Below are 27807 nucleotides of genomic sequence, written 5' to 3' on the forward strand. Positions count from 1 at the left end.
CCTATATGGGAGAAATCATTGGAGGCGAAAGCAGGGGAGGACTCGTTTTATGGGAATTATTTGAAACGCAAGAAGCCACTTCTTACGTTTCTTCTTACGTTCAGAAATCAAACTATAGTGTTAGACTGTTTTTTAACCGTAGAATTTTAACAGCATTATGAGGTAAGGACAAAAGAAAGAGTAAATAAGTCCGCATGAAGTTAGGGTCACCCCTGTGAGAAACAATGGTACGGTCGAGATTGCGGCAACGTTTGGACGATCCTTGCAGCGACCATTTGATCATTCACACATACCGTAAGTTGCTTCTCTCTGTGTACGGTGGTGTGTTTATATAAATCCCTTAGCGCGGTCTGATATTAAAGAATCAAGCAATTAGGAGATAATTTGAGTCCGGGAACATTTTATTTCTGTGTTCAAACTTTCAGGTCGTGTGACCGGCGGATTTTCGTCTCCTCTCGTTATATCTGGGCGCTGGTGTGTGATTTAGGGACCGGTTGAATACACGGAGTGAGGAGGACTCGGGATTTTACACTTTGTATGGTGGAGGAATGCGTAAACAGTTTGGAGGGATACAGCTACAATCTGTTTGATTTACAGAGGAAAACATGGAACACGAAGATCTCAGCACAGAAGTGGAGAAACATGAACTAACACAGACACAAACCTGTAAGTCACGACTGTTTTATTATAGAACCCATAGTTTCTCATTCATGATCAATGGGCCTCGGTGCATGGATGAGATTTCTGTTTTTAACACTTAATATAATACGTAATGTTTGGTATGCTGGCATATAAATTATGCACATGGCACATTTTAATGCCTAATGTTCTTAAAGCACTGATTGGTGGCAGCGATTTGATAAATATCGCGATATTTGAAGTAAATGTATCCTTATGGTAAAATATCGCGATATTTGTAGACCTGTACATGATGAACTGTTCCAATGCAAATGCATACAAGCAAATATGTGGTTTTAAAACGGTATATAAATTATTAATAACAGGCTATTTAAGACCAAAATATTGAGTACTAATGAATTACCACCTAACAGTACAAATAAGTGTATCCACAACAGTATTCCATTATAATAATATACACTGCCTGGCCAAAAAAAAAAGGTCACCACCTGGATTTAACTAAGCAAATAGGTAAGAGCCTCCCATTGGATAATTACTGCATGGGTTATTATGTTTCAGCTGGCAACAAGTTATTTAAGTATTAAGTATTTTTAAGTTATTAAAAATAGGGCAGCTGTAGCCTAGTGGTTAAGGTACTGGTTCAGTAATCAAAAGGTTGTCGGTTCAAGCCTCACCACTGCCAGGTTGCCACTGTTGGGCCCTTGAGCAAGGCCCTTAACCCTCAATTGCTTAGACTGTATACTGTCACAGTACTGTAAGTCGCTTTTGATAAAAAGTGTCTAAATGCTGAAAATGTAAAATGTAAATTTAACCCTAACTGATGCAGTGAGTAGCTTCTCATTTGTTAAACAACCATGTGGAAAGACACATCCTGTGGTCGTGGAAAAGATGTTAATCTGTTTCAGAAGGGTCAAATTATTGGCATGCATCAAGCAGAGAAAACATCTAAGGAGATTGCTGAAACTACTAACATCGGGTTAAGAACTGTCCAACGCATTATTAAAAAGTGGAAAGACAGTGGGGGAAAACATCATCTTCGAGGAAGGAATGTGGTCAGAAAAAAATCTTGAATAATCGTGATCGGCGATCACTTAAACATTTGGTGAAATCAAATGGTAGAAAAACTGCAGTAGAACTCAGGGATATGATTAATAGTGAAAGTAAGAGCATTTCCACACGCACAATGCGAAGGGAACTCAAGGGATTGGGACTAAACAGCTGTGTAGCCTTAAGAAAACCACTTGTCAGTGAGGCTAACCGGCAAGAACGGCTTCAATTTGCTAGGGAGCATAAAGATTGGACTCTGGAGCAATGGAAGAAGGTCATGTGGTCTGATGAGTCCAGATTTACCCTGTTCCAGATTGATGGGCGCATCAGGGTAAGAAGAGAGGCGGCTGAAGTGATGCACCCATCATGCAAGCCTGTGGGGGCAGTGCTATGATCTGGGGTTGCTGCACTTGGTCAGGTCTACGTTCAGCAACGTTATGTGCCCAAAGAATGAGGTCAGCTGACTACCTGAATATACTGAACGACCAGGTTATTCCATCAATGGATTTTTTCTTCCCTGATGGCACGGGCATATTCCAAGAAGACAATGCCAGGATTCATCGGGCTCAAATTGTGAAAGAGTCCAGACCACAGAGTCCAGACCTGAACCCCATTGAGAATCTTTGGGATGTGCTGGAGAAGACTTTGCGCAGTGGTCCAAATCTCCCATCATCAATACAAGATCTTGGGGAAAAATTAATGCAACTCTGGACAGAAATAAATGTTGTGACATTGCAGAAGCTTGTGGAAACGATGCCGTAATCAAAGCTAAAGGCGGTCCAACCAAATATTAGAGTGTGTGACCATTTTTTTTGGCCAGGCAGTGTACATTAGGCTTTTATTATGCAGTCAAGTTAAACCATATTAATCATAACAATGTTTGCTAACAAAAATCAGCCTTATATGGATTTTATTGTCTATTTACTGTGGTACAGTGGTGCAGTAGGTACCGCTGTTATCTTACAACAAGAAGGGTCTGGGTTTGAATCTCCAGCTAGGTGTCCAGGGTCCTGTGTGTAGTTTTCATGTTCTCCCTGTTTCCGTGTGGGTTTTCCTCCGGGTGTTCCAGTTTTCTTCCTCAAGTTCGAGGACATGCAGTCAGGCTAGTTAAAGCTACTACAGTTGCCCTGTGTGTGTGGTGTGTGTGGTGTGTGTGGTGTGTGGTGTGTGTGTGTGTGTGTGTGTGTGTGTGTGTGTGTGTGTGTGTGTGTGTGTGTGGTGTGTGTGGTGTGTGTGGTGTGTGTGGGTGTGCCCTGTGATGGCCTGGTGACATGTCTGGGATGTTACCTAGGTTTTGCCAGACCCTCTGCAAACTTGACCAGGATAAACCGGGGTAAAACAGACAATGAATGAATGTAGTTGTTTAATGCCACAAAGCTAGTTTAATTATAAAAAGAAAACAGTCTGAACTAAAATGTTATTTTACACTCCAATCACCTAAAATAAAGTTAAATTGTTCATAGAGGCTGGGCAAGCTAGAGTAAAAACTTTACTTATTCTTGTAATGGGTGGGGTTTGAGCCATTTGAGTTAGTAGTGTTTGGACATTTGTGATTACAGGCACTGATGTTGAATGAGAAGGTCTAAGTTATGATCAACAGTGTAGGTTTTATACACCTGTTAGCAATGGATTTGACTTATACACCTGAACTTAATAATAAACTTTATCTACATATTCCAGCTTGTTTTGAAACCCTGGATCAGAATGCAGGGTCAGTCATTAATTGGTGCTCCTGGAGCTGAGAGGGTTAGTTAGGGCCCAGAGCCCTAATTACTAAACTACCATATGTATATGTTTGGGTTTTTAGCTCTGGATAGTAGAGCGTTTGTCAGCATTTGTAGATGCAGCTATAAACAGTTTAGTGCTAAGGGTTTTCTGCAGTACTGGTAAAATTCTTAAATGTCTAGCAATCATACACAGAGAGACATTGTTTCTAAACTGTTGGACTATTTGCGCACATGAATTCCTTTTTGTGAAGTGGTGATTTTGGACCCATTCCATATATATATATATATATATACCGATCAGCCATAACATTAAAACCACCTCGTTTCTACACTCACTGTCCATTTTATCAGCTCCACTTACCATATAGGAGCACTTTGTAGTTCTACAATTATTGACTGTAGTCCATCTGTTTCTCTGCATGCTTTGTTAACCCACTTTCATGCTGTTCTTCAATGTTTTTTTTGGGTGGTGGATCATTCTCAGCACTGCAGTGACACTGACATGGTGGTGGTGTGTTAGTGTGTGTTGTGCTGGTATGAGTGGATCAGACACAGCAGCACTGCTGGAGTTTTTAAACACCTCACTGTCACTGCTGGAGTGAGAATAGTCCACCAACCAAAAATATCCAGACAACAGCACCCCGTGGGCAGCGTCCTGTGACCACTGATGAAGGTCTAGAAGATGACCAACTCAAACAGCAGCAATAGATGAGCGATCGTCTCTGACTTTACATCTACAAGGTGGACCAACTAGGTAGGAGTGTCTAATAGAGTGGACAGTGAGTGGAAACTCCAGCAGCGCTGCTGTGTCTGATCCACTCATACCAGCACAACACACACTAACACACCACCACCATGTCATTGTCACTGCAGTGCTGAGAATGATCCACCACCTAAATAATACCTGCTCTGTGGTGGTCCTGGGAGAGTCCTGACCATTGAAGAACAGCATGAAAGTGGGTTAACAAAGCATGCAGAGAAACAGATGGACTACAGTCAGTAATTGTAGAACTACAAAGTGCTCCTATATGGTAAGTGGAACTGATAAAATGGACAGTGAATGTATTAACAAGGAGGTGGTTTTAATGTTATAGCTGATCTGTGTGTTGGGGGGTACATTGTAAGCTTATGTGAATATTGTCGGGGACGTAACCACCTTGCTTCAAAGGCTGATAAAGAGAAATGGTTAAAAATGGCCAGTGATGTAAATTATACATTTGATTGATGCTACCTTGCTTTTGCCAACGCATTCAGCATAATCAGTTACAAGAAAATTCCAGGATTGCATTATAGTTAACTTTGGCTATCCTAAATTATTACATTTTTTAAAAATATTTATGGTTAGTCACTATTGTTATGCTTGTGGCAGTTTGTCCCCCCCACAGTGTGATTTATGACAAAGCTGTGATAACAGCCATTTGTATATGGATACACCTAAATAAAATGGGAATGGTTGGTGATATTAACTTCCTGTTTGTGGCACATTAGTATATGGGAGGGGGAAAACTTTTCAAGATGGGTGGTGACCATGGCGGCCATTTTGAAGTCGGCCATTTTGGATCCAACTTTAGTTTTTTCAATGGGAAGAGGGTCATGTGACACATCAAACTTATTGAGAATTTCACAAGAAAAACAATGGTGTGCTTGGTTTTAACGTAACTTTATTTTTTCATGAGTTATTTACAAGTTTCTGACCACTTATAAAATGTGTTCAAAGTGCTGCCCATTGTGTTGGATTGTCAATGCAACCCTCTTCTCCCACTCTTCACACACTGATAGCAACACCGCAGAAGAAATGCTAGCACAGGCTTCCAGTATCCGTAGTTTCAGGTGCTGCACATCTCGTATCTTCACAGCATAGACAATTGCCTTCAGATGACCCCAAAGATAAAAGTCTAAGGGGGTCAGATCGGGAGACCTTGGGGGCCATTCAACTGGCCCACGACGACCAATCCACTTTCCAGGAAACTGTTCATCTAGGAATGCTCGGACCTGACACCCATAATGTGGTGGTGCACCATCTTGCTGGAAAAACTCAGGGAACGTGCCAGCTTCAGTGCATAAAGAGGGAAACACATCATCATGTAGCAATTTCAAATATCCAGTGGCCTTGAGGTTTCCATTGATGAAGAATGGCCCCACTATCTTTGTACCCCATATACAACACCATACCATCAATTTTTGTGTTCCAACAGTCTTGGAGGTATTTATCCAATGTGGGTTAGTGTCAGACCAATAGCGGTGGTTTTGTTTGTTAACTTCACCATTCACATAAAAGTTTGCCTCATCACTGAACAAAATGTTCTGTGTAAACTGAGGGTCCTGTTCCAATTTTTGTTCTGCAAATTCAGTGCGCCGATCTGGGTCATCCTCGTTGAGATGCTGCAGCAGCTGGAGTTTGTAAGGGTGCCATTTGAGTAGCTAATATCCACCGAAGGGATGTTTGACTGATGCCACTCTCCAGTGACATGCGGCGAGTGCTACGCTGTGGGCTCTTGCTGAATGAAGCTAGGACAGCCACTGATGTTTCTTCATTAGTGACAGTTTTCATGCGTCCACATTTTGGCAAATCCAACACTGAACCAGTTTCACGAAACTTGGCAAGCAGTTTGCTAACTGTAGCATGGGAGATGGGTGGTCTCGTAGGGTGTCTTGCATTGAAATCTGCTGCAATGACCCGGGTACTGCGTTCACCAGACATCAACACAATTTCTATCCGCTCCTCACGTGTTAACCTCTGCGACATGTCAATGGCTGTAAACAAAGAGAAGCTTGTGAATAACTCATGAAAGAATAAAGTTACGTTAAAACCAAGCACACCATTGTTTTTCTTGTGAAATTCTCAATAAGTTTGATGTGTCACATGACCCTCTTCCCATTGAAAAAACTAAAGTTGGATCCAAAATGGCCGACTTCAAAATGGCCACCATGGTCACCACCCATCTTGAAAAGTTTTCCCCCTCCCATATACTAATGTGCCACAAACAGGAAGTTAATATCACCAACCATTCCCATTTTATTTAGGTGTATCCATATAAATGGCCCACCCTGTAAATTGATTTGTAAACAAAGTTGCTATAATCTTGTAGATATGTGGTACATCACTGCATAGCATGATGTAGGTGTGACTTACTTTAGCTTATCCCAGGACATCAACATTGCACAATCGAGTGATAAATATGACTCATTAGTTCAAGCAGGGCAGTTATGTCGAGCTCGTCTGGTATTTATGACAGCAGGGTCCCAGCTGTCGATCAGTGGTGATCTCTGCTTAAGTCTGTATAATGATCTCTAATTATATACAGGGACTGGGGTTTATGATGAAGTATAACTTGCTATATTACATTGATGTTCTCTTGAGCCTCCAGCAACCAGTAGCCAAGTGTTGCGCAATATACAGGGGTTGGACAATGAAACTGAAACACCTGGTTTTAGACCACAATAATTTATTAGTATGGTGTAGGGCCTCCTTTTGCGGCCAATACAGCGTCAATTCGTCTTGGAAATGACATATACAAGTCCTGCACAGTGGTCAGAGGGATTTTAAGCCATTCTTCTTGCAGGATAGTGGCCAGGTCACTACGTGATGCTGGTGGAGGAAAACGTTTCCTGACTCGCTTCTCCAAAACACCCCAAAGTGGCTCAATAATATTTAGATCTGGTGACTGTGCAGGCCATGGGAGATGTTCAACTTCACTTTCATGTTCATCAAACCAATCTTTCACCAGTCTTGCTGTGTGTATTGGTGCATTGTCATCCTGATACACGGCACCGCCTTCAGGATACAATGTTTGAACCATTGGATGCACATGGTCCTCCAGAATGGTTCGGTAGTCCTTGGCAGTGACGCGCCCATCTAGCACAAGTATTGGGCCAAGGGAATGCCATGATATGGCAGCCCAAACCATCACTGATCCACCCCCATGCTTCACTCTGGGCATGCAACAGTCTGGGTGGTACGCTTCTTTGGGGCTTCTCCACACCGTAACTCTCCCGGATGTGGGGAAAACAGTAACGGTGGACTCATCAGAGAACAATACATGTTTCACATTGTCCACAGCCCAAGATTTGCGCTCCTTGCACCATTGAAACCGACGTTTGGCATTGGCACGAGTGACCAAAGGTTTGGCTATAGCAGCCCGGCCGTGTATATTGACCCTGTGGAGCTCGCGACGGACAGTTCTGGTGGAAACAGGAGAGTTGAGGTGCACATTTAATTCTGCCGTGATTTGGGCAGCCGTGGTTTTATGTTTTTTGGATACAATCCGGGTTAGCACCCAAACATCCCTTTCAGACAGCTTCCTCTTGCGTCCACAGTTAATCCTGTTGGATGTGGTTTGTCCTTCTTGGTGGTATGCTGACATTACCCTGGATACCGTGGCTCTTGATACATCACAAAGACTTGCTGTCTTGGTCACAGATGCGCCAGCAAGACGTGCACCAACAATTTGTCCTCTTTTGAACTCTGGTATGTCACCCATAATGTTGTGTGCATTGCAATATTTTGAGCAAAACTGTGCTCTTACCCTGCTAATTGAACCTTCACACTCTGCTCTTACTGGTGCAATGTGCAATTAATGAAGATGGCCACCAGACTGGTCCAATTTAGCCATGAAACCTCCCACACTAAAATGACAGTATACTAAAATATACCCCTGTATATCCTTTGGGTAATCATTACAGCATCAACAAAACTGATGTGGCATGAGATTGCAATCTGAGCCCTCTAACCAATCGCTGGTTTGATTTTGGTGGTCAGTAACTTAATCATCCAGTCCAGGGTGTTTTGATGAATCACAGTATTCATATGATCCTGATGTTCAGGAATGTGTTGTAATATATTATAGGATGAACTGAAGTGCAGTTGAGATGTTTGGGTGTCCCTAACTTAAATGGCCGGAGCAGTTTCGAATCAATTTTTTTAAAACGGTTACATGGTAAATACAATTTAGCTGATTAAGTGATTTATCAGCGCTCATCTATCAGTCTGAACAATCTGAAAGGTGAAACTTTGTTATAAACACTTGTTGTTAAATCAGTTTGTTTTGGTTTTGTCTATTTGACAGGTTTAACATGTACATAAGGGTTGTGCGATATGACTAAAAAACTCATATCTCGATATGCTTTTGAGAAGTGGCGATATATGATATGATATAATGTAAACTTAAAGTACAATGGCAGGTCACTGTCCGTATTTTAGCTTATATTGTTTATAAATTATCTTAAAAACACAATGCATTTGTATTAATATTGACACTTGATATTATATCTGTATACGCTGCTTACCTGAGCTTCTCTTCTTTAAACTGAGACCAAATCTATATCCGTGTGTTGTTCCATTAGGGATATAATCTACTTTTTTTCTTCTTGGAGGCCATCTTGTATGTTTCTAGAATATTTCCAGAATATATAAACCTATATCCAACTGTGTTTGTCCACCTAACTAATGAAAACCGTTTTAGATCACTTATTCTCTCGGCTTTCGCGGTAAAAAGCTGAAACTAGTAATTTGTTCACTAAACTGTCACTTATACAACAACCAATGAAGAGAGAGATTGCAGTTCCACCCAAAATCTGATTTCGGAAGCTCTGATTGGTTTGGTTAGCTCGGACTTACAGTATACAGTCATGGCAAGGTTTTGGTTTGGCCATCCCTCCCCTCAGACATAGCCAATAGCCGTAGCCTAGTTGTTAAGGTACTGCACTAGTGATCAGAAGGTTGCTGGTTCAAGCCCCACCACTGCCAGGTTGCTGCTGTTGGGCCCTTGAGCAAGGCCCTTAACTCCCAATTGCTTATACTGTATACTGTATCTGTAGTGTAAGTCGCTTTGGATAAAGGCGTCTGCTAAATGCCGAAAATGTAAATGCCAATCATGTCTGTGGATATGCCCGAACAGCTGATAGTGCTAGTTGTGGTCTAGTGTAATAGATCACTGTGCCACTCAAGCACAAGTGGAGTACATGCTACCTGTTAACCATTTGACTTTAATGTGTACATTCACCTACTGTAGGTGATTAAGGGCATTTGGTGTAAAATAAATTTAGAATGCTAGACGCGGAAGCATGACAGAATTGTGGGAACGTCGAAAAATGCCTGAAACTTTAAGTATGTTTGGAATTTTTGTAACAAGCTTCCCCAAATCATCATCATATTTGCATGCATTGCTGTTTAGTTATTTGATTTATTGATTCTGTCCTTGTTTTCCGCACCACCGATTTCATAGGGTGTTACATTATTATTGTATTCAGTTTGCTGTTAATAGACCTTGTAACTTTCACTCAAATTGATGCACATGGCAGATGGAGTGTTATTAAACTAAATATCTGTTAGGCTTTCCAAATGCATGCATTTTAAATCAATCTAGCAATATTGGTCCATATTTTTTAGCTCTATAAATTAATATGGCAATAATAAGTTAGATAGATAGAGCTGATTGGTTCTGTAGGATGGTGCATTTCATTTTGGGACGAATGAACTAGGGCTGGGCGGTATATCACAAATATCCATATATTTGATATTACTTTTTACATGATGTTAAAAATGACCATATTCGATATATCGAGTATGCCTAGGATACACAGGTTACCATTTGAGAACATTTAAAACAGCACGCTTTCTTTCACGGTGGGTGCGTGCATGCACACACACGCAAACTGAATCACTGAGTAAAGAGTCAGAAACGACTCTTTTCAAACGAATTATTCATTGGAATCTTATCTATGGTAGCGATTCATTTGTAATGCTCACTCTGTTTCATTATGGTGTAGTGCGTAAACAACTCCATGAATCGGCTCATTTGTTAAAGAGATTCAGTCGTGGTCCAGGCCTTGATAAACAGCTGTATAAACCAATCAGAGCTTCCGAATTTAGATTTTGGGCAGAATTTCATTCTCTCTCTTTATTGGTTGTAAATGCATAAGTGACAGCTTAGTTAACGAATTACCAGTTTCAGCTTTTTACCGGGAAAGCCGAGAGAATATATTATCTCGTTAGTTAGGTGGACAAACACAGTTGGATATAGGTTTATATATCCTGGAAATATCTATCTAGAAACATACAAGATGGCCTCCAAGAAGAAAAGCAAGTAGATTATATCCCTAATGGAACAACACACGGGTATAGATTTGGTCTTGATTTGAAGAACAGAAGCTCAGGTAAGCAGCGGTTATGATTTATGCTGCTGTGTGGTTCATCTGAGTTGAGTTGTTTGATATAAATATTGTCAATATGAATACAAATACAGCCTGTAATAATACAAAATATGTTTTTGTTATACAGTGTATCACAAAAGTGAGTACACCCCTCACATTTCTGCAGATATTTAAGTATATCTTTTCATGGGACAACACTGACAAAATGACACTTTGACACAATGAAAAGTAGTCTGTGTGCAGCTTATATAACAGTGTAAATTTATTCTTCCCTCAAAATAACTCAATATACAGCCATTAATGTCTAAACCACCGGCAACAAAAGTGAGTACACCCCTTAGTGAAAGTTCCTGAAGTGTCAATATTTTGTGTGGCCATCATTATTTCCCAGAACTGCCTTAACTCTCCTGGGCATGGAGTTTACCATAGCTTCACAGGTTGCCACTGGAATGCTTTTCCACTCCTCCATGACGACATCACGGAGCTGGCGGATATTCGAGACTTTGCGCTCCTCCACCTTCCGCTTGAGGATGCCCCAAAGATGTTCTATTGGGTTTAGGTCTGGAGACATGCTTGGCCAGTCCATCACCTTTACCCTCAGCCTCTTCAATAAAGCAGTGGTCGTCTTAGAGGTGTGTTTGGGGTCATTATCATGCTGGAACACTGCCCTGCGACCCAGTTTCCGGAGGGAGGGGATCATGCTCTGCTTCAGTATTTCACAGTACATATTGGAGTTCATGTGTCCCTCAATGAAATGTAACTCCCCAACAGCTTCTGCACTCATGCAGCCCCAGACCATGGCATTCCCACCACCATGCTTGACTGTAGGCATGACACACTTATCTTTGTACTCCTCACCTGATTGCCGCCACACATGGTTGAGACCATCTGAACCAAACAAATTAATCTTGGTCTCATCAGACCATAGGACATGGTTCCAGTAATCCATGTCCTTTGTTGACATGTCTTCAGCAAACTGTTTGCGGGCTTTCTTGTGTAGAGATTTCAGAAGAGGCTTCCTTCTGGGGTGACAGCCATGCAGACCAATTTGATGTAGTGTGCGGCGTATGGTCTGAGCACTGACAGGCTGACCCCCCACCTTTTCAATCTCTGCAGCAATGCTGACAGCACTCCTGCGCCTATCTTTTAAAGACAGCAGTTGGATGTGACGCTGAGCACGTGCACTCAGCTTCTTTGGACGACCAATGCGAGGTCTGTTCTGAGTGGACCCTGCTCTTTAAAAACGCTGGATGATCTTGGCCACTGTGCTGCAGCTCAGTTTCAGGGTGTTGGCAATCTTCTTGTAGCCTTGGCCATCTTCATGTAGCGCAACAATTCGTCTTTTAGGATCCTCAGAGAGTTCTTTGCCATGAGGTGCCATGTTGGAACTTTCAGTGACCAGTATGAGAGAGTGTGAGAGCTGTACTACTAAACTGAACACACCTGCTCCCTATGCACACCTGAGACCTAGTAACACTAACGAGTCACATGACATTTTGGAGGGAAAATGACAAGCAGTGCTCAATTTGGACATTTAGAGGTGTAGTCTCTTAGGGGTGTACTCACTTTTGTTGCCGGTGGTTTAGACATTAATGGCTGTATATTGAGTTATTTTAAGGGAAGAATAAATTTACACTGTTATATAAGCTGCACACAGACTACTTTTCATTGTGTCAAAGTGTCATTTTGTCAGTGTTGTCCCATGAAAAGATATACTTAAATATCTGCAGAAATGTGAGGGGTGTACTCACTTTTGTGATACACTGTATATGTTTTTAATATAACTTGTGAACAAAATAAGCTAAAATACGGGCAGTGGTCTGCCACTGTACTTTAAGTTTACATTATACCGTATTGTACAGTATATCGCCACTTCTCAAAAGCATATCGAGATATGACTTTTTTAGTCTCCTGAGATCCGGGATTGGGAGGGGTGGCGGCTTTGGGCATATACACAGACGTGGCTATGTCTGATGGGAATTGAAGGGGGCTCTTAAGGAGGGTTGTGTCAGGAAGGGTGTCTGGTGTAAAAACTGTGCCAGTTTAGGTATGCGGATCAGAATGATCCCCTGTGACGACCCTGTAATCTAGACCACCCAAGAAGGATGGGCCCTGCTGAGTGTTCTTCCTGTCATTTTAAGGGAGTTTTCCTTGCCACTGTCACCCTCGGCTTGCTCATCAGGGGTTTTTGTATCTGTTGGTCCTGGATTTTGTAAAGTTGCTTTGAGACAATGTCTATTGTAAAAAGCCCTATATGAATACATTTGACTTGACGACCCCTAAATACAGGAGCAGACTGGGAAAAAGGTTGATCGTGGTTGATTTAAATGTATTACAGTGTCTGTTTTTAAAAAAGCCCCCACCCTCGTTTATACCACAGACAAGCTGCTGCAATGGTATTTCTGGGATGGTACACTTTCTGCATAATGCATTACTCTGCAGCCTTTTATGTGGACCTGAGAACTGTTTCCTTCCTCACGCTTGAGGGGCCATTTGGGTGGATACTTTGGCTTTTATTCAGGCTAGGAGATTCTGCAAACTCATTCTACTTAAGGAAAGAAAGTGGCACAGTCCAGACATCCCTGGCATGTTTGTCATCTAATATTCTATCATTAGAAGATTAGAACCTTCTCACAGCTGTGAGAGTTTCAGATCTTTCCTCAAACAAGCAGTGGGATTGAAAACGGAACTCATAACAACCCACTTCTGAACTGTCCAATATTTTCTACCCATTAGTTCTTGGAATGGTATCATTCTGGAATGTTATTGGTTGTTCTTCTGCTGGAGAAACCATGACCCACGTTTGACTCAGAGCTTTCCTACACTGTGCTGTACATTCTTCTCCAAATCCATCATAATTTGTACATATTCAACACCCACAGTGTCAGAGTTAACTAATCATCCCCAAAACATCAGTGAGCCTCTTCCAAGCTTCTCAGTACACATGGTGTTCCCTTTAATTACAGGCTCATGTCTCTCCAAATCTTCTAAATAATCTTTTGTTTCAATCATGCCAGAGCCAATGAATCAACCCCAAAACAGCTGTGAGCCTCCTCCATGCTTCTCAGTACACATCTAGGCTCATGTCTCTCCAAATCACCTAAACAATCTTGTTTCCATCGTGCCAGAGCCAACCAATCAACCCCAAAACATCAGTGAGCCTCTTCCATGCTTCTCGGGACACATGGTGTTCCCTTTAATTACAGGCTCGTGTTTCTCCAAATCACCTAAACAATCTTGTTTCCATCGTGCCAGAGCCAACCAATCAACCTCAAAACATCAGCAAGCCTCCTCCACGCTTCCCTTTCTGTAAGTCGCTTTGGATAGGAGCGTCTGCTAAATGCCAAAAATGTAAATGTAATGTAAACTAGACTGTATAGTATGGCAAGTATAGTAGGTTTTGCACAGCCCTTGGGATCTGGGTTTTCTCGTATCTACTAAAAAATGCTATTTGGTGGACTGGCTAGCCCCTAGGTGTTAGTGAATGAAAATAAGTAAGGTAGTGTGTGTTAACCTGTGATGGACTGCTAATGGATTTCTGATGGACTGGTGCTCTGTCCAGTAGGAAAGACTACCTTGGGCACATTGTTTTAGGAACAGACCTATTGTGACCCTGATTTAATATCTTTGGATATGTCCCAATACTTACCGGTACTGTTGGTGCACAAATAGTCAAATCAAGTCAAGTCAGATTTAATTATATAGCACTTTTTAAAATGAACATTGTCTCAAAGCAACTTTACAAAATCCAGGACCAACAGACCAAAAACCCCTGTTGAGCAAGCCGAGGGCAACAGTGGCAAGTAAAAACACAAACAAAATTTAATGAAACTAAACGTTATAAATAGTAAAAAATAATTAGAGTTCTTCATTATTTGTCTGTAATAAAGTCCGTAGTGATTTCTTGAAATTTTTTGTGCAAACAAGCCAGGTTGCGTCACATCTAGCAGGAGCAGCATTGCTGGCACAGCAGTCTCAACTTGTAGTCTTTAACCTCGGGGTAAAACAACAGAAGATGTAGTTGAAATGTGAAATCATTAAGAATAAAATGTCAGTTTTGCAGAGATTAGCTTTAGACTCTGGCACCTCTAATTATTACAGCATAACTACAAGGGAGAGAGAGCAGGTAACGAAGTCATGAAGGCTTTCACAGGACATCAGCGCCCAGCCCCCCAAACCTGAGTGATCGGACAAGAGAGGCAGAACGACAGCAACCCAACATCCCTGATCACCACAAGTTTCTATGACCAAGAACCCCCAAGCTCTGCACCTTTGTCTTTATTCGGGGTGGGCAGCTCCAGTCCTAGAGGTCAGAAACCAGGCGCAGCCAGACCCCAGACATCCAGGACCGGAACCACACACCCCTAGTTTGAAAAGACTAATCAAAAGCCTGAGTAAATAAATATATTTTCAGTCTAGACTTGAGCATTGAGACTGTGTCCGAGTCCCGAACAGAGGCAGGGAGATTATTCCAAAGCTGTGGAGCTTTGTAAGAAAATGCTGCACCCATCCTGGTTTAAACCGGTAGCACAGTGTTCCACTTTGTATTGCAATACTGCATACCTTAAATCAGGGAGCTCAACCTGGGAGGCACAAGCATCTGTCAAGAGCAGTACAAAATAATAAACTATTGATGGGAGAGACATCAGCGCTCTTTCGAGTATGAGAAAAAGAGTAACTAAGGCAGTGAATCTTTCTGATAGTCACTAGTAATGAATTATGCATCCACCATGTTCTGGCTATGCTTTAAATAGATATACTGCTTTGTGCAGGACTTTTTGACCTTCATCTACTTTCTCATCAAGTGTTTGTGTGTGAGATACTCAAGCCTTGTGCCTAGCCATTAAGCTTTAGACATACACCGATCAGCCATAACATTAAAACCACCTCCTTGTTTCTTCTCTCACTGTCCATTTTATCAGCTCCACTTACCATATAGGAGCACTTTGTAGTTCTACAATTACTGACAGTAGTCCATCTGTTTCTCTGCATGCTTTGTTAGCCTCCTTTCATGCTGTTCTTCAATGATCAGGACTCTCCCAGGACCACTATAGAGCAGGTATTATTTGGGTGGTGGATCATTCTCAGCACTGCTGTGACACTGACATGGTGGTAGTGTGTTAGTGTGTGTTGTGCTGGTATGAGTGGATAAGGAGTTTTTAAACACCTCACTGTCACTGCTGGACTGAGAATAGTCCACCAACCAAATATATCCACCCAACAGCGCCCCGTGGGCAGCGTCCTGTGACCACTGATGAAGGTCGCTCAGGTGGCGCAGCAGGAACACACGCTGGAACCAGAGCTGGCTCTCGAATACATCGTATCGACTCTCAGCTCTGCCTGCCGTCTAAGGCTGAGCGGCCACATGAACAACGATTGGCCTGTTGTTCAGATAAGCGCGAGACTAAGCCGGATGGGGTCTCTCTCTCATGACTGCTGGCTGATTGGTGGCGCCTGCACAGAGACGAGAAAAGAGTGCTCTCGGGGTGTGTCTCTCCGTACACAACGCTGATCTGCACCGCACTCGTCAATGTGCAGGTGATAAGATGCGTACGGCATGCTGCCCACGTGTCGGAGGGGGCGTGGGTTAGCTTCGTTCTCCTCAATCAGAGCAGGGATCGTCATTGGTGGAGAGGAGCAATTGGAAAAAGAGAGAAAATGTATAAACAAAAATATAAAAAAAAAAAGGAGATGACCAACTCAAACAGCAGCAATAGATGAGCGATCGTCTCTGACTTTACATCTACAAGGTGGACCAACTAGGTAGGAGTGTCTAATAGAGTGGACAGTGAGTGGACACGGTATTTAAAAACTCCAGCAGCGCTGCTGTGTCTGATTCACTCATACCAGCACAACACACACTAACACACCAGCATGGTGCAAAACATTCACATCACTATAGTCTGTTCAGACTGTAGCTTCGCTCATAATTGGAGTAAAGCGTCAGCTGCTGGAAATGAATTGAAATGGCATTTTTTATCAAATCATTAATAGTACAAATACTTTTTTTGTTGGTTAGTGGTTGGTTACCCGTGGTTAATCGTTATAGTCTATACGTCTATAGAACATGCCCATAAATATTTACATTTACAGCATTTAGCTGGCAACATAATACATAGCCAGGCATACTTGTAACCTATTCAGTGCAAAGGGTCTTGCTCAAGGGCCCAACAGTGGAAACCTGACAGTTTTGGGGCTTGAACCAGCGTCCTTTTAGTCACTAGTTCAACCTTAACCCTATTTTACATGACATTTACATTTTCAGCATTTAGCGGACACTTTTATCAGTAGCGACTGACGGTATACAGTCTAAGCCAGTGGTTCTCAAACTGTGGTACGTGAAGCACCACGAGGTGGTACGCCAGATAATCTCGGAAAAGTAATTACATGCACCGAAAAAATAAATAATTTAATAATTATAAATAAAAAAATATGAAACAAAATGTGTAAATTACTAATAAAATCTGTTTCAAAGTTCTTATAATTCTGTTTTAATAAAATCAGTTTAATTAAAACGAATGTGTTTTTAAAAATATTCGGGGCTACGCAGACACCGTACTTCATTACGTCTATACTTCAAGTTCGCGGTTTCCATCTCGAAATTTCCGAAACGCTTTTGTCAGAGCCAGAGCTGCGTTTGAATCTCACTGATCTCGTTCCTGACATCACCAGGCTGCTCCGCTAAACAGGCGCACTCACTGTAATGGTCAGTGGTAACTGCATATATACTAGTGATGAGTCGTTTGTGAACGATCCGATTCCGGTTCTTATCGACTGTAATCAACCCATTCAGCTTCGCATCAGTAGAGCGAATTAATCATAACTCGTAATAAGAGCTGCACTTTCAGTATCACGGAGAGCGAGCGAGACACACACACACACACACACACAACACACACACTTACATTCACATACACTAACACTACACACATAAACACACACTCGCACGCATGCATACTCATACACACACACACACAGAGAGACAGAGCTAGAGCTAGTAGTATAATGACAAATAATTGAGAAATAAACTATAAACTTGTTTAATTGTGTTCAATCTGGTTTTTTCATTGTGCTTATGTTTTAAAGCAGAAACAAACAATCGCATCTCTGCACAAAAGAGGATTTTTCTGAAACTTAATGAAATGCAACCACAGTATGTCTCTTCCCTGTGGGTTTTTTTTCCTTTTGAAATAAATCTTTTTTTCTCATTTAAGTGTTGTTGAATTAGAAATACATTTAAGGCAAGGTAGCAACATTTTATATTAATATCGGGGGTGTCTTATAGTTTACCTAGTAGCGCCTCCGAAGAACGAAGAGCCATTTTTTGAACGGCTCTTTAAAAGGAACCGAGCCAAAAGATCCGACTCCCTTCAAGAAGCCATAATTCCCATCACTAATATATACAGTACACACACACACCTAATTAATGTGTGCCATATGTGGTTCTGTGATGAGAAACATAGGTGGTACTTGGAACTTTTGGTTTGATAATGGGTGGTACTTGGTCTAAAAAGTTTGAGAACCACTGGTCTAAGCAATTGATGGTTAGGGGCCTTGGACAAGTTCCCAACAGGGGCAACCTGGCAGTGTTGGGGTTTGATGTACTTGGAGAAGTAGCAAGTAAGGAGTGTCCCTGACTTTTGCACTGTCCCGTTTTTACATGTACAGACTGATGGAGTACATTTCTGGTGATCTAGCTCACTGACAAGTGACCCCCAAAGCTAGAAAATTGTGGTCATTAAGGGCACAGAATGAAAGATGCTGTGTTCTTAATTTTAGACATTGACTAATGACTGAATGAATCAGCATTTTTCACTTGTCTGTCTGAATTTATGCAGTAAACTTGATGGAATCGATGCATCACTGCATAATGAAGAACTCATCAGCCATAACATTAAAACCACCTCCTTGTTTCTACACTCACTGTCCATTTTATCAGCTCCAGTTCTTATGCAGGTATTATTTAGGTGGTGGATGATTCTCAGCACTGCAGTGACAATGACATGGTGGTGGTGTGTTAGTGTGTGTTGTGCTGGTATGAGTGGATCAGACACAGCAGCGCTGCTGGAGTTTTTAAATACCGTGTCCACTCACTGTCCACTTTATTAGACACTGCTACCTAGTTGGTCCACCTTGTAGATGTAAAGTCAGAGATGATCGCTCATCTATTGCTGCTGTTTGAGTCGGTCATCTTCTAGACCTTCATCAGCGGTCACAGGACGCTGCCCACGGGGTGCTGTTGGCTGGATATTTTTGGTTGGTGGACTATTTTCAGTCCAGCAGTGACAGTGAGGTGTTTAAAAACTCCATCAGCATTGCTGTGTCTTATTCACTCATACCAGCACAACACACACTAACACACCACCACGTCAGTGTCACTGCAGTGCTGAGAATGACCAACCACCCAAATAATACCTGCTCTGTAGTGGTCATGTGGGGGTCCTGACCATTGAAGAACAGGGTAAAAGGGGGCTAATAAAGCATGCAGAGAAACAGATGGACTACAGTCAGTAATTGTAGAACTACAAAGTGCTCCTATATGGTAAGTGAAGCTGATAAAATGGACAGTGAGTGTAGAAACAAGGAGGTGGTTTTAATGTTATGGCTGATCAGTGTGTATATTTGTTTTTCTGGGTCATGCTAAAGCACATGATTTCACCTAAACACTTTACCACTTGGCTCAGATTGCCGTCTTGTCCAAAAACAACATTGTTCCAAACCTCTCTTGCTTAGACTTACTGGTGTCTTTGTCTTAAGTATTAACCCAGTAACAGCTGAGACCAGTGTTTTCAGGGTGAGATGCTGTTCTGTCACACATACCAGACCATCTTTTGCCACATTCCTAAGAAGTTTGCAGTCTTTTTGTGTCTGGTGTAAAGCAGCCGGCTGCCTGTTGACTATATATTGTTCTCAGTTGATTCTACTCGTCCTGCTTGTTGAGTTTGGTATATTGCTTAAGGTTGTTCAAAATACGAGGGTTCTTCAAAAAGTTTCCACACTTTAAAATAAAATGTATTTATTAACAAATTAATCACTTTTCTACAAAGTCACCTCCCTTTGTGTTGCATTTTTCCCAACTTTTTAATGACATGAGCAAAAATGTTTTTGGTTGAGCGTGTAGCCACTGATGTACCGCTGCTTTCACATCATCATCACATGACTATCTTCTTCCCCTTAAAACTTCTTTCAGTGTCCAAATAGGTGAAAATCAGGTGGTGCTAAATCCAGATTCTCTCAGTCTCTTAGACGCGACCAATTACTACACCTCCCAGCCTCAGCGTTTCCATCGAAAATATACAAGTGCGGAAACTTTTTGAAGATCCTTCGTATATTTTTAATTCAATGATGAGATTAAGAATATAAATTTGCTTTATTAAATTAAAAATCGGCCTTTAGTCATGTCTGACTTTAATACTGTTAGCCTTTTGGTCCAGCAGCACCCAAAAACCTGACTTTGCTAGCTTTGCTTGAAGAAGAATTACACTTTACTCAGGATGCCAGGTACAAGAACAAGGTGTTAGATTTTTTTTACCCTCTGGGTTTCATTTTTGAAATAATGATTGGTTAAACGCTAAAATCAAATTATTGTGAAAGACTTTTTCTGCTTCCTGAAGCTAATAATTAGCATTGACAATACTATGCTATTTAACGTTTCTAATAGTACAATATAATCATCCTCGGTCATCCCAACTGCATTATAGCCACCAAATGCTAGCACCTGACTCTTCTTGAAGTGCAGCTTATGCCTAGTTCACACTACATGATTTTTGCCCTGATTTTCGCTCACCGACTGGTCGGCGCTAGATTTGCTGGTTCGGGAGCAACTCTGCGTTCACTCGGCGATCGAAACTCGGCTCTCGATCGCTATGTGTGAAATGTGAAGAAAAATCCCTGGACTTTCATGTATCAGAACAGTAGTAGCTTTTTACCACCTAATTGGGTACGGGAGCTTTTTTTATGAAGATCAAAAGCACAAGCTATATGTATTAGTTGTTCTTATTAGGTAAGTGCACTGTTTAGGTGCTTCCAAAATAATAGGTTACAATGGAAAAAAAAAAACCTAAAGCCTTGCACTGACTTGGTTGGGATTTGACCTGAATTACACAAAAATAATGGACGGATGGATGACGGAGCTTATACGTGCATGAAAAGGACTACAGTACAAACTGTTTGCATAAATCACACAGAAGAGATGAACTAACTGGGAACAGATTTCTCTCTACAGCCTGCTGAGTGCCTCCTGCCACCTTATTTCTGCCAGTTCTTTGCAATGACATAATTTAGCTCCACAGTTGATTGAGCCTTCATGAACTTAACACCAGCATGCAGCTTGTGCTTAAATTCTTTAAAATGAAGCAGTCAATGCAGTGGTGAGGAACTTCGAAACAACACTAATGTAATAACAACAACCTGATCTAATTGTGTATGTTGTACACGTTGACTTGCTGTGGTTATGTTGTATTAAATGGATGATGTTGCTCGTCAGATAACAAGTGGTGGTTCTTTAGATATAATTTAACAAAATACATCTATCAATGTGCAAGTCAGTCATAACTATATATATATATGAAGTATGTGTGTGTTTTGATCAATGTGAGGACTTTTTAACTTTTGCCTTAAGAAAACTAATGCCTGGGCTTCAGTGGGCCTCAAATGGGAAATGACTAGATCTCAAAGAGTCCAATAGGTAAACCAGAAAAGCCCTTCAGGCCCACTCTTCCAGCCTAAGGAGGTGAAGCCAGGCTTATCAGTAACAAAAAGGATGAAAAAGAAGAAGGTAGCAGTAAATGAAGGTATGAAGGTGTAGAGCTAATGTCAGCAGCTACAATGAGTGCGTCCCAAATTACACGCTGATGTCTTGTGTGTCTTTGATGAGCACTTTAAATAGTATAGCTACACACTATGCAGCAAATAGGATGTGGTTTAGGATGCAAAATCATTTGCAAAATCAAGCTATTAGGAATTTTGTAGTAATCAGCAGAAGCGGTAAAAGCTGAAAGGTATTAAATCAGAAATAAGTTCCGCTTAAGTTTTCTTTTTTAAGTTTGCAAATTGATCCTATTATTTATTGTGTATTAGGGATGTAACAATACACTCACATCCACGATGAGATGCGATTCACGATACTGGGTTCACGATACGATTTTTTTGTATTTGATTATCTTTTATTTATTTAAATAATGAATGTCCTTTTATTTCTGAAGTAGGTACAAACTATGCAAAACAATGCTCCACATTTCCCTTTTTGTGTAAAAAACCCCCTGAAATTTTACAACAAATCCCACATTAAATAAATAAATGAATAATACAAATAAAGAAAGTATCCTCACATAAATACAATTGGCTGGAAAATTCTGAACCTGGCAAACCTGTAGTGCTGTCAACCAGGCAAGGTGAATAGCGCCAGTGCCTTCTGCTGTTTAAAGTGAATATCGATTCATTATACATTTAAACCGATTTGAATCGTTACACATGTGAATCGATTTTTAACTGTCTTGTGGTGCATCGTTACATCCCTAGTGTGTATGGAATATTTTCCAGTTTTTAAATGTGAGGACTATAATATGTGGGGTTTAATAATGAACCATTCCTGTTGCCCAATTTTCCAAAGCTACAACTGATCTTCTAATTGACTTTATTTCAAAAAACCTCCTAAAATTTTGGATGCAGGTCAAAACAGAAGATTTGTGGCCCAATGCAAGTATGCTTGTCCTGATAAAACTTTTAAATGACTGTATTTTCTCTTTGCTTAATTTATGTTTTTACAGATGATGTGTGAAGCCCAAAGTAATTATTCCCCCACCTTCATACTGTGGATACAGTTCCTAGTGTCACTTCCAAACATGATTAGTTTAACATGCATAAACAGTAAATGTCATGAATGTAGTTATAGATACTGATATGTCAATTAAAACAAATACTACTTTCCAATTTTATACATTTTATTATAATGATCTCTTTAATGATCATTTTTCATCAGACTTGATTTTAAATAGGGCTGGCATTGATCCGATGCTCTGTATCGGTAGCGGTCCGATATTGGCTCAAAGCACTGCAACGGATATCGGAAGGAAAAAAAACGTGTAATCCGGTGCATCTTGATGACATCATTAACATGTGCCACTGATCTACAACTCATCCGCAACAGCCATTCAGAAATTAAAACACACTGATTTACTTAAACTTTTAGCATTTAAAAAATCATCTACTACTGCCACATCTAAAACACTGTTTAAACACAATAAAAATCACTTTATCACTTTATAAATGATAAATCACTCACCTGAGATAATGAAAACCTATCTTGTCCTGCCTTGGAGATATCTCACATCCTCAACTATTAATCCATTAGTGTTATGAAATAAAACAAACTACACCGTTTACCGTTTAGCCACAGATGTCCTTTTTAAAATCCAGCAGGGTTTAATAATCTAAAAATGTGACTTTTTTAGAACTTTAACAGAATATCTCAACTCTGCATCAGTTCTAATTGGTCCATAGCATTTAATTGACATCCACATCTTCCAATTGTAGACACTTTGGACGACACGCCGTAGAGCGAGATGTCACGTGAACAACAGCTCGAACATAAGTGAAACCAAAAATGCTGCTAAATGTTCTGTGTGTAAAAGTTCAAATAAAAACAGCAGTTTTGTATAAGTGTGATGTTGTAGGTTCTGTATTTATTCCTGTAGAATATTTGTTTCACACTCTGAGCATTGTTATTTAGATAGCTAGTTTAACGATGGTGCTTTACTGTTTAGTTGTTTGAGAGGAGAAATGACGGTTTCGGATTGGTATCGGTATCGGCAGATACTCAATTTGCGGTATCGGACATAAAGTGGTATCGAGCTAGCTCTAATTTTAAACATTATTTATACTAATGAATACAGTCAAAGTGAAACGCTACTGTAACTTACTCAAGTATCACCATTTACCTGTACAGAAACCTGGCCAAAACCTTTAAAATGTAATTAAGGAAAGTTAAAAGAGAGGTAAAATATTGTATTATTGGCCAGTGCCAGACTGTACTTTGAGTTAATGAAGTCTGTGGTTTTCAACCAATCATGCTATTTGTGTTCGCGTGTTTGTGTTTGAGCACATGTATGTTTGTTGTGTCTCTTTCTGAAAGTTTGTACAGTAAATATCAGTTAAAAAGAGAAAGCGAGTTGTAGTACAAAGAATAAAACACCAATGATTTATATGAATAAAGAGACACGGGAAGGGCAGTAGCTCTGATCACGCTGCAAAGTCTGAGTGTGTATGGAGAAAGCACACTAGCATGGTTATGTCTGCAGCATTTAAATCACAGGCCGTCGACTCTAAATTCTTTTTGTCTTTTCGAGGACCTTACTGCTGCTTCAGTACAGAGAAAAACAAATACAGACCACACACCCTGCAGAGGGTGCGATGATGTAGGGGGTGTGAGTAACATTCTCTGTGTCTGTGGACGCAAACTATGGAAAAAATTCCTGTCCTTGTAAATATCACATTTTTATGATGTGACACATATGTCGGTGGATTGTATCTGAGACCTGTGTGGTAATTTTGGACAGTCTAGGCTTCAATAACAAAGACCAGCTTAGAATAGAATAGAAATAGAACGCCTTTATTTGTCATGTATACATATACACGTGTACAGTACAATGAAATCCTTTCTTCAGCTTGTTTGGAAGTTGGGGTCAGAGCGCAGAGTCAGCCATTGTACGGCGCCCCTGGAGCAAAGAGGGTTAAGGGCCTTGCTCAAGGGCCCAACAGTGGCTGCATGGCAGAGCTGGGATTCGAACTCTCAACCTTTCAGTTGATATCCCAAAGCTCTACCCACTAGGCTACCACTGTCCCGAATTAGAAATTCCAACTACAAAGTGAAAAAGGTATTTTAAGATTTTTAAAAAATTTTCTTTATGCATTTTCTCCCATTTTTCTCCCTTGCATCATGCTTCCTCTCCACCAATGCCGATCTCTGCTCTGACTGAGGAGAACAAAGTTAACCCACGCCTCGTCCGACACGTGGGCAGCATGCCGTATGCATCTTATCACTTACACTTTGCCGAGTGCAGTGCAGCTTAGCGTTGTGTACGGAGAGACACACCCTGAGAGCACTCTTTTCTCATCTCTGTGCATGTGCCACCAATCAGCCAGCAGAGGTCGTAATTGCACCAGTGAAATAGTATTTGTCCATCAACTGATTTTTTTTTTTCAATTTTTGTCATTTAAACATCTCCGATCTTCCGATTTATTTAAGATGAAGACAACAAAGACAAATAAACCTAATTAAATGTTTGCAATAACTTGTGATGAGTCTTACATCGCTAAGGAGATATTTTTGGCTTTCCAAAGAATGGACAACACATAGAATAACCATTTGCACAATTCATTGCATTAACTGCTGAAATCTATTTATGACTGGAGTGTTAGTGTGCATGTCAATGCATTCCATGAGTAGATTAAACATTGGGATGCAAAACCACAGCGTTCCACTGAGAAGCTGAAAACTGGTGAATCTGGTTCCTTCACATGGCCTACAAAGCCTGATAATCTGACTCTATAAACGGCCCTTTCCTGTTTCTATCTTTTTTTTCTCCTCCTTGTCTCTTTTAGTCATGCCCACAGGTCTTCTGATGTCATGGCGTCATGACTGGGTTTAATTTTAGACTTCGGCAGCTGTACCTCATGTCAGACTTAGCTGTGTATTCTTAGCAGAACACGGAGGGGAATTCACAAGCTGTGTATTTTAAGAGAGGTCTACAAGTAGAAAAATCTTACCATTGGCTGGTCAGACTTCAGACATTCAGCATAGTGCTAATATTAGAGCCAGTCAATATATAACTTTAAATGTGTATCCACGTGGCAGTAATGTGGAACATTAGGATAAACGGTGAGTAGAACCAGTTTAGTATTTTTTCAAATGCAGCGTAAAACTGTGCCAAATCTGGTATGCAAACCAAAATGTTCTTGCGGTGACCCCAAAATACCCCAAAGACGTTATTAGGTCTTTTATATTGGGTGCATGATGTAAAAGAAAACACATGTGCAGAGTTTAACATGCAGCCTTTCCCTGTTTAGTTCAGGTTGAGGTCAGGACTCTGTCCAGGCCAGTCAAGTTCTTTCACACCAAACTCGCTCATCCATGTCTTTATGGACCTTGCTTTGTGCACTGGTGCGCAGTCATGTTGGAACAGGAAGGGGCCATCCCCAAACTGTTCACACAAAGTTTGGAGCATGAAATTGTCTCAAATCTCTTGGTATGCTGAAGCATTAAGAGTTCCTTTCACTGGAACTAAGGGGCCGAGCCCAACTCCTGAAAAACAACCCCACACGCTTTGCACTGCGCTTGGTGATGTAAGGCTTGGATGCAGCTGCTCGGCCATGGAAACCCATTCCATGAAGCTCTCTACGCACTGTTCTTGAGCTAATCTGAAGGTCACATGAAGTTTGGAGGTCTGTAGCGATTGACTCTGCAGAAAGTTGGCGACCTCTGCGCACTATGCGCCTCAGCACCCGCTGACCCCGCTCTGTCGTTTTACGTGACCTACCACTTAGTGGCTGAGTTGCTGTCGTTCCCAATCACTTCCACTTTGTTATAATACCACTGACAGTTGACTGTGGAATATTTAGTAGTGAGGAAATTTCACGACTGGACTTGTTGCACAGGTGGCATCCTATCACGGTACCACCCTGGAATTCACTGAGCTCCTGAGAGTGACCCATTCTTTCACAAATGTTTGTAGAAGCAGTCTGCATGCTGAGGTGCTTGGTTTTATACACCTGTAGCCATGGAAGTGATAGGAACACCTGAATTTAATGATTTGGATGGGTGAGAGAATACTTTTGGCAATATAGTGTATTTTCCCCATATGTTGTGAGTTCTGATGTTCTAAGTTCATAAGTTCTGATGTCTGATTGTTTAGGTAAGTGTAAGGGTCATGTTACTGGATTCCTGTGGTTAATTACTGAATAACTAAGTTTTGTGGTCGGGTGTGTTCATGTACAACCTGTAATCAGCTCTTTTATTCTAGGGATCTCGCTGGACTCCAGGGTGGAGCTACGAACCAAATCACTGTTTTTAAAAGCTCTCAGCACTCTGTGTAATTACATGTTTGGTGTTTACATCTTGTATGTTGTGATTTGGCTGTTGTTTACTAATGACCTGTCTCGGAGTGGAGGGTGGTGGTCATGTGGGTAGGTTAGTTCTGGAAATAAGCTTTGCTGGTTGTAGCACATCTAGAAAATGGACAAAATGCCAGAAACAGTTAACATGGTCTTACAAAGTTCTTCTGTTAAATGCCTAGAAGTGTTGGGAAGTAAAGTAATGATTGTATTTATATATATATATATATATATTAGGGCTGTCAAACAATTAAAAATTTAAATCGCGATTAATCTCAGAATTTCATATAGTTAATCGCGATTAATCACATTAAAAAAAATCTGTGTAAATGTTATACAAAACAAGGATTTTTAAGTGAAATGTCACAATTAAAATGGTGAACACATTTTATGCTAAATGTACTTATGTTAAAAACTGCTGGGACAAGAGAAAACTGTAAGGGAGTTTTATTCACTCACATACTAGGCAGTAATACTATCCAGCAGAGACCCTTGACTTCGTATATATGTCAGATTGTAGGTTAAAATTTCTCCATCAGCAAACATTATAGATCAGCGGTGCTTCAGGTGGGATAAGGCGTAGTTATTGTAACAGACTTTTCTGTGGTTTTATCGTGACAATGGTTTGATGGACGTTTCTACACGAAGTGAGTGTGTTTTGACCCTTTGGGGCTTCCATAGTTCATGGAATAGCATGCTTGGCCAACGCGATGACTCTAGCTGTCCGCTATTCAGTACCGTAACAGAAAAAGTAATAAAGTGTTAAATGCTCCCGACAATTTGTGAATATAGCGTGTATTTATTTCTTTATTAAGCAAGTGCATCACTACGACGCTATATATGTATATATATATATATATATATATATATATATATATATATGTATTTATATGTATTTATATGTACAGTGTATCACAAAAGTGAGTACACCCCTCACATTTCTGCAGATATTTAAGTATATCTTTTCATGGGACAACACTGACAAAATGACACTTTGACACAATGAAAAGTAGTCTGTGTGCAGCTTATATAACAGTGTAAATTTACTCTTCCCTCAAAATAACTCAATATACAGCCATTAATGTCTAAACCACCGGCAACAAAAGTGAGTACACCCCTAAGAGACTACACC

At 40.8% G+C, this 27807-nt stretch overlaps 1 protein-coding gene across 5 annotated transcripts in view; it reads left to right on the forward strand.

The window, feature by feature from the left end:
- Positions 1-248: 248 nt before the first annotated feature.
- The window catches only part of map7d1a (MAP7 domain containing 1a), a 65650-nt gene continuing 38091 nt past the window's right edge, over positions 249-27807 (forward strand). For 3 of the 5 annotated variants that reach the window (XM_062991378.1, XM_062991379.1, XM_062991377.1), the window contains exon 1: positions 355-666. In XM_062991378.1, coding sequence (XP_062847448.1) covers positions 606-666 — 61 coding nt within the window. In that variant the 5' untranslated portion in view covers positions 355-605. Of the gene's footprint in view, positions 295-354; positions 667-27807 lie in introns of those variants that run through there. The other 2 variants (XM_062991376.1, XM_062991380.1) reach the window with 2 other exon arrangements.

This window comes from Trichomycterus rosablanca, chromosome 3 (genome assembly GCF_030014385.1).
Source record: "Trichomycterus rosablanca isolate fTriRos1 chromosome 3, fTriRos1.hap1, whole genome shotgun sequence".
Taxonomy (NCBI): domain Eukaryota; kingdom Metazoa; phylum Chordata; class Actinopteri; order Siluriformes; family Trichomycteridae; genus Trichomycterus; species Trichomycterus rosablanca.